Source organism: Vigna unguiculata, chromosome 8 (assembly GCF_037176805.1).
Source record: "Vigna unguiculata cultivar grain cowpea cultivar isolate G323 ecotype 2 chromosome 8, ASM3717680v1, whole genome shotgun sequence".
Lineage (NCBI taxonomy): Eukaryota > Viridiplantae > Streptophyta > Magnoliopsida > Fabales > Fabaceae > Vigna > Vigna unguiculata.
The window spans coordinates 22858084-22866551 of NC_140799.1; the positions used below are offsets into that span (position 1 = coordinate 22858084).

Here is an 8468-nt window from a genome sequence, read left to right on the forward strand (position 1 = left end):
AAAATAGGGTTTCTTGTGAAGAAAGAAGACTGTGAGAAGAAAGACAACCAAGGCATTGAGATATTGAGAGTGAAGAAAGAGAAATAAGGTTTTGCTCATAGAGAGTGAGGCGGTAGAGGGTGAGAGAAAAGTTCGGAGTGAAAGATTAGGGTTTTAGGACAGGAGATGAAATGTATATTCAATACCACGTGTAAACACCACACTCCTCCATGTGTCAAACAAATAGAGCGGGTAAGATTTCCACTTTTAGTTAATTTTTTATGTGATGCTTTTTGTGTTTGATAAGAATTTTTCACACTTGGTGATGGTTGTCTTATGTATAGATAAGATGTTTAAGAATCATTTTTTATATATTGAGAAATAGATGCTCTAAAATCATATTCCTTTTAAGAAATAGATTAGTAGGAATACCCATGTGTATGCACGAATCAATTTTTTTTATAATTTAGATTAAAAAATTAATATAATTAATGTTATATTTAAATAAATTATTTATTTATATAATTATATTTTACTATTATATAATTAATATAGTTATTATTATGTTAATAATAATAGATTATAATAATAATAATAATAATAATAAGATTAAAAAATAATAGTTAGATATGAATGTGTTTATTTTAAATTATAAATTAGTAATGTACAGTAAGACATTATTGTTATAGGATTAAAATTTACAATTATACTTTTGAGTTATATTTTATATTAAAATGAAATGTATATGTACGGTCATTGTCGTTATTAAAGTAAATTGTAAACATATTGTAATATGGTCTCTACAAAATAAATACTATATGTCGTTAATGTTAAATTTTTTAATAAAAACATATGTAGATATAAATAGATATATATTATATTTAGATGAAGTGTATATGCACGGGTCGTTGTTGAAGTAAAATGTCGACATATTGTGTAATATGACCCGTATAAGTTAAATACAACATGAAATTAATATTAAAATTTTTAAAAAGAAACACATGTAAATATAAACATCTGTATATTATATAAAAATAGATGCGTCGTTGCTAAATTAAAATATACACCACCTTTATTCTCATCATGATCCTCCAATGAAGGTTTGGGGAGAGAGAAAACGAAGGAACACAACTTTGCGAGAATGGAGGGGATTTTGAATTTCAAAATTCTCGAAAAGGCATATATCCAACGATGTAAATGACCAAAGGACAAACTTTTTACATGTGTTAGTATAATAAGGAGGGATAATATTGTAACTGACAATGTATAAAATGACCAAGAATCCGAATATTTGCACACGTGTCAATAATAAAAGTATGGACAATAATGATGATGATTTTTCTTAGTAGTATAATAGATTAGTAATTTATTATATTATTTAATATTATGATTTTACACTAATTCCACAAAAATGCTATTCACAAATTAGAAAATCAGAATTCAACGTTCATTTAAATTTTTTGTTCATTTAACGTAATTATTCATTAAATAAAAATAACAATTAATTTTAATATCAATTTATGTACTTTATATATTTATATATTATTTAAATATAATTATTTTAAAAAAACATTAGATAAGACCTTCTATTTAGAGGTATTAGATCATCTATAACTTCATCATTTGTTATATTAAATTAGGTTTTGGTTAATGTTTTAAACTCATATTGGTTGATATTTCAAACTCATATGTGAAACATTGTTCACGTGTCTTCTCCAACTATTTTGGCACGTTTTATAAAAGTTAGATAGACATTTATTTTTCTGTATAAATATAACCTGTATGGACTATCGTCAAAAACCAAAGAGTTGTAATCTCTATTCAAAGTAAATTTCCGACCATAGATTGAAATTGGTTAATACTTTAATTAAATCATGTTAAACTTCTTTTAAAGATATTTTTTTGCTCTTTCGGTTTAATCGTCTAATTTTTCTTGCAAGTTCTTCATTATCGTGTATTACTCATTTGTGTGGTACATGGTCCGGTGGATTTGAGCTATACTTCTCAATACCAAGGTTTCTATAACAACAAAGCGTATATAGTGAAGCGTTCTTAACAAGAAAATACCCCTACAACAGATATTGATGTTATTTGAATGCCTAGCATCAATAGTAGCAGATGTAGCAAAGCGTCACATTTGTTATTATTGGTCTAGCTAAGGTACGCCCGTAGTTTGGCCTGTTATGTTGAACTGCGTGGATTATTGATCTGAAGGTGCAGAAGGAACTTTGCTAAGAAGCCAAACCAAAAGCACACCGACAAGCGCGCCAGAAAGATGTGCTATGTGATTTACATTTTGCAATGTGTAGCCTCCGCGAAAGGTTCCTGACAATGATGTTGAAGCTTGGGCTGCCTCCATAACCTAGGACACACATAAAGAAAAGATCAATCATACAGAGCACTGATAGATAATAGTTGGCATAAAGCAAAGAACAAACGAATAAAAATTATGGCCGTTTTGTCCAAAATATAGATAATTGGTCAATAAAAAGCATCAACACAGATAGGAAACCATCTACATATAAGATTGATGGACACCTTTCATCTATTTGACACCTAGTGAGGAAAAGACATCACACGTAAGCGGTGTACCGCTTGTTAGATAATTTGAGGGCAGAACATTAGGGAGATCTTCACCAACAGACCGCGAGCCAACACATAAGAGAAAATTACCACACTGTACTATCTGAGCAGAACACTATAACTTACTAGTGACCTTGATACAACTCGTTGGAAAAAGGGAGAAACACCAATGTGATATTCACCAATAGACCACATAAGAGATCATCACATCGTTATTAACTTAAAAGAGACAAAAGGAAATCACAAATATTAATGAGGGGCTTGTAGATGATACGGATCATATATAGTTCACTCAAGGGATGAATCAAAACACACCAAAACATCACATACATAGGAAACCATATGCAAACATGATTTATGGATACCTTTTATCTATTTGACACCTAGTGACAAAGAGTATAATATGTATTATGGTGCAATAAGAAAAAAGAAATAGACGGAAATGAAAAATGTTAGTTAGGTGTTTATAGTGGAGAGCGATGATATATCATTACTCAACCATTTATGTAGCATGACACATGATTCTGGATGCATGTTGAAAAAGTAACATGACCTTAAGTTCCAACATCTCTAATCACCTTCTCTATAACGAACTGACCCAATATAAGCACTTCAAGGATCTTCCTCCAGTCCCAGGACATCTGTATTAATTAAAAGCTTGACTGTTAAAACTTGGAAGAAATACGGCAAACAGATGAACTCTAGAATCCAGTTCCAGGTACCTTTACAAGGACACTGATGGTGAATAACCCAAAAACAGCACCAGAAGCTCCAACAGAAACTGTATTTCTAGGTAAAACCAACCATGAAACGAGGTTTGCTCCTACACCAGTAAGAATATAAGAAAGCCACAAAGCAAGGTTCCCTTCCTCTTCTTCAACAAGTTTTCCTATTGTGGAAACAACAACATAACAAACTCTCAAGCATCAATCCCATAACAACTCACTTACGAGAAAGACAAGTGACCGTGTCACAGCCTTACCAAAAATGTACAGGAAGAAAAGGTTGCTAGAAAGATGCTTCCTGAACAAATTAATGCATTAGTCATCTTGTAAAATGAGATAGTGAGAAAATAGTGCACAAAAATAAAATAAAAAAATTAATATAAAACACAGTCATAGATCAAATGAGAACTAATTTAAAAAATTAATGGTTGCTTAAATAAAAAATGCTGCTATTCATCTAACTCTCTCATCTTTATTCATATCAAAGCTTAAAATATAAAAGTACAATTAATTCATAAAATGCAGCCAAGAGTATTCAAAGTGTCCGACACACATTAGACATGATTAGACTATTATTTTGAGGTGTCTACGCTTCCTTATTTGGAACAACCTAAATTTAGAATGGAAAAGCACTCAGATACAGTTGATTCAGTGCTTTTAGTGCTGATCTCTAATTTTACAATTACAATCTCACCTACATAACTAACTTCTTATATCAAATATATTGAAACCTTTATAACAAAACTTACTAAGGTAAAACTCCAATTCTGATTAAAAGCATCTTAGAAAACTCTACCTAGAATATGTTCTTCAGAAAAAGAAAAATAACAACATGGAAAAACTGAAATAAGAGAGTAAGACACTCACCAATTAGCATGACAAAACGTAGCTGTGACAAACTGGTACCAAGCAGGCCACGTGTGGTACAAGTACAAATCCTTTGCCCAATTAACCTTGCAGAAATGATATAAAACCCGACATCATGCAACAAACACAGAAACAACCCTGTTTATGCAATGCCACTTGTTTAACACTCCTTTAAAAGAGCTCCTGATTTTCCTTTCATAGTGTTTGACTGTCTTACTCCTATTTTCTCTTGAACGCATTTAACATTCGTAATGTTTTTTCTGTCCTCTTTTTCCATTTTACCTTCCATCTGTCATATATTAGCCTTCCTTGTCTCTCTTTTCTCTTCTTGTTCTACCTCTCATTTCCATGCATTTCACACCCATCAAGAATGTGCAGAAACATAATTACTTTTATTTCTCCCTCCCCCGTTCATTCGATGTGATCAAAGAAATGAGACCAAAACGGAAAAATACAAGAGATGGTGATGTAATTTCATATTGGCAAAGTCAAAGCACAAATATGATTCCTCGTTATATTTTATTGCCCAGTTTGGACTTTAAGTTTTCTTTTTGGCTTTGGTTTATAAAACTGCATTTGTTAGACAAAGATAGTACTTGGTCAATTTAACAGCCTATCTTGATTAATTTTATTTGACATGTGATAATCTATAAGCGACGCCTTTGATACATCAGCTAAAATTAACACCATTAGTGTGCATAAGAATAATAATGATAAAAACACTTTAAAGCACCAAAGTACATCTCTTTACATATAAGGAAGAAAACAGAGTAAAAATGTATTTTATTTAAAGCCAATTACTTTCTACATTGTTTTAGTTTTAGTTTCATAGGATTTTTTGAAAAAACAAATTGTTCCAATGTGTAAAGTTAAAGAAACATGTTAATTGGATTCTTGTATGTCGTCTGATCTGTGGGATTGTAAGAAAGAAGGAAAAATAAAAAATATAATAACAATTATTTCACTAAAATTGTGAAAATTTGTTGTATTTCTTTAATTTAAAAAATATACAGATAAAAAATAAATAAAGAAGATACAATAGTAAATAAAGATAGCAAGAAAATTACATGAAAAAAGTGGTCAGCGATGAAAACGCCAATGTTGAGGAGAATGATCCAGAATATACCGTTAACTCGTTTCTCCGGTTTCCTTTTTGGCTCAGGTTTTCCGAGTTCCAATTGCGAAATAATATCTAACAAAGAAGAACTGAACGAGGTGAGAATAACAGCTGAGGAGAAGTGAAGTTGGAAGTCGTAGCGAACGATAAGGTGTTTGAGAAAAAGCCGAATCCAAATTAATCGGAGAAAGTACCTGACTTATTGCAGTTGCAGGGTGCGAGAGTGCGGTAACGAAGCGCCGATAACGGTTGGTTAGGTTGGACAAGGAGAGAAGGTTTGGTAGTGAAGGAGGGAAATGGAGGGAGACAGTTGGAAATGAAAGAGGATTTGGGAATGTGAATTTGAGAGAGTTTGCATGACGTTGATAGTACTTTTACCGGGACACCAAGTTGGGCCATTTTTTGGTTTTCCCGAGTAATGGTTTACTTGTGCTCTCAATTCAATTTATGTACACCAGTGTGTTCATGTTGTTAGGGTCTCCAAACATTTTGTTATTTGAGGTTTTAGAGCCATACCTTACCTTTTAGAAACATGCCTTCACGGAAGAATTAAGAAAAATTAATTACTATCAAATTGACGAATGGCGACTCTAAAACAACATTTTAGAGTATTTTTATTTCAAAATTGCCCATACGAATAACTTAAAAGTAAGTGACATAAATGGATAAGATGTGTTTCAAAGGATATTGTTAAAGGAAAGTCAAGCAAGATTTTATTTACTTTTTACTTACTTCTAAGTTGGAGTTGTGATTACCGAGTTAATGGCTTTATTTTTTAAGTTCATTTAAGTGTATAATTTTGGTATTTTTTTTAATCTACATTGAAGTCATGGTTAGTGTGATTGTAGGAGAATTTTAAAAAATTATTTACCTTCTTCGTTGTTTGCTCGTATTTTAAATTTATAGATAGAAATATAGTTTGAAAATCATATACAATTTATTAATTTAAGTTTCATTTAATTCAAAATTAAGATGAATGATTTTCGTGTGTAAGATGAAAATTATAGTCACATAATAATCAACAAATTCAATTACTATTTACATTTTATTTTTCTGATTTGGAATTGGTTAAACTATTTATTATGAATTTATAATCACCCTAATTAACTATATAACTAATGAAGATATTGTAATAGTTTTTTTAATGTGTAACCAAAATTTATTTTTATTTTTATTTCTTCCTCTTTTAGTTTACGAGAAAAAAAATAGGGCCATTTAAGCTTTTCCTAAATTAAAATAAAATTAACTTCAAAACAAACTAAAAATTCACTTCTAATTTTGTCACTTTTATTATAAGTTTGGAAGTATAAGGCAGACGAACCGAGCCAAGCTAGAAGTCAACCAAATGAGATAGAAGAAAAACTTCACTAGACAAGTTAAAGTAAGATCAAATTATATGAAACTCAAACTTGTTCATTAGACCAGTCATATTGACGAAACAATTAAAAGTCAAAATAAGAGCATACAAGATGAAAGTCAGATAATTATACTGAGTAGACGAGTCAAATATTAGTTGACTAGACTACACAAGAAAGTTAAAGTTGACTAAACTAAATCTACAAAGTATATCTTGTGAGCTTTGATTGTGCTATCTTAATTTGATAGTTGTTCTCGTTCCTTCAATTGAGAGTTCTAGATCTCATAGGGAGATTGAGAAGGATACCATACGAGTTCTAAATCTCACAAATTTTGATAGCCTTGTTAGGTGAACTTTGGAGAAGCATCTTTTGAGAGCGGAGTGTGTAAGATCCGTGAAATTTAATTAATTAAATAAATAAATAATTAACAAATGTGGGTGGGAAAATCATTTATAACATTAAATTATTGAGTAAAGAAGTTACTGACACACGCATTGGCTGTCGAACCAAAATAAAACTCCAACCTTTTATAGGTATAAAGGTGATGAAAGATGCCATGATAAAACACCTATAACAAAACTCAACCAAGCAAATGCCAAACAACTCTAACGTCATCTGATTAAACTTTTCCCTCACGTTAAAAAAAAAAGAACTAAATATATGTCAAGCAACTAAAACACGCTACATGCACCGAAAATAATAATAATATACTCCACACTTACCATATACCGAATTATAAAACAATGACTAGAAGTACGAAACCCCAAAAAGTATGCTCATTATATAAATTAAGCAAATCAACCAGTATTAGTTCCAATGTATATAAAAAAAAAAAACTCTGCATATAGTCATCCATGAAAAATGCATTTAGCCCAAAGCAAAAATAACCACCAGACCTTAAATATTTTAATTTACTCTCACATCACCAAACACTAAGGGTGGGCATGGATTGAATTTTTAATGATCCAATCCACATCCATTTTAGATCCAAATAATTGGATTAGATTTTCGATCCAAATCCCTGGCAAAACTAGTTTGGATTTTTTTTAAATCCAGATCCAAATATTTGGATCAAGATTTAAATTTAGTCCAAATATTTGGATCAAGTTCAAAATTCAGAATCCATTTTTTATAAAAGAAATTTAAATTAAATTTTCTAAAACTTGTGTTCTTAATGCCAACACAACTAAGCCTATTCGGGTCGTCAAGCTCACTCGACCCATCAGGGTCTCAAGCTTGCTCAGTCCGTATAAGTCATCAGGCACGACCCGTCCGAATCGTCGGGTAGGCCCGCCCAGCCCGTTTTGGTCGTCGGGTCCGACCGACCCTTTAGGGTCGTCGGGCTTGCCCGGTCTGTCCAGGTCGTCGAGCAAGGTTCGTTCGAGTCTGAATTTAGCCTAGTCCATCTCAACCTTTAACCTAACCTAACTAAAAATTTCAATTGAAAATCTTGATTTATAGAATGGATATCCAATCCATAAAATATATGAAATGTAGATTAGATTGAAATCCAAATCCATTAAAATGGATTTTAAGTGGATTGGATTTTTAATAAAATGGATTTTAAATGGATTAGATTGGAGCAAAAGTAGATTAGATCAAGAAAATTAGATCTTTTGCCCACCCCTACCAAACACAACAATCCCGAACTATAGTTCCCAGAGCCTTACAAATTGTAACTATAAATTTATTAAACTACCCAAACATAATAATTTAACGAAATACCAAACCTCCAACTCCAATCACAAAAACCATTTTTATCTTTATCTCAATGCACTAATTCCTAAATAAAAAAATATTGGATCTGCAATTAACAAGAACATCACGTAATGATTGCTT

At 31.3% G+C, this 8468-nt stretch overlaps 1 protein-coding gene across 2 annotated transcripts; it reads right to left on the reverse strand.

Annotated features, from left to right (window-relative positions):
- Window positions 1-1975: 1975 nt before the first annotated feature.
- On the reverse strand, window positions 1976-5789 carry LOC114193359 (Rhomboid-related intramembrane serine protease family protein). 2 transcript variants are annotated; one of them, XM_028083120.2, is made up of 7 exons: window positions 5466-5789; window positions 5222-5346; window positions 4155-4240; window positions 3545-3585; window positions 3285-3451; window positions 3141-3203; window positions 1976-2341 (listed from the first exon to the last, which is right to left on the reverse strand). In XM_028083120.2, the coding sequence occupies exons 1-7, from the start codon at window positions 5668-5670 to the stop codon at window positions 2180-2182; spliced, it is 849 nt and encodes a 282-aa protein (XP_027938921.1). In that variant the 5' UTR covers window positions 5671-5789; the 3' UTR covers window positions 1976-2179. The 2 variants fall into 2 exon arrangements, with proteins under 2 accessions (XP_027938921.1, XP_085521508.1); XM_085665382.1 differs by having other exon boundaries at window positions 2211-2341; window positions 3116-3203.
- Between the last annotated feature and the right edge of the window lie 2679 nt (window positions 5790-8468).

Bases quoted from the DNA above. Each gene is read 5' to 3' on its own strand.
- LOC114193359 (XM_028083120.2), bottom strand. From the start codon at position 5,670: ATGGCCCAACTTGGTGTCCCGGTAAAAGTACTATCAACGTCATGCAAA. The intron at 5,347-5,465 runs GTACTTTCTCCG...CTTCTTTGTTAG, and splicing joins CTGCAACTGCAATAAGTCAG to ATATTATTTCGCAATTGGAA. The intron at 3,204-3,284 runs GTACCTGGAACT...TAATTAATACAG, and splicing joins CCATCAGTGTCCTTGTAAAG to ATGTCCTGGGACTGGAGGAA.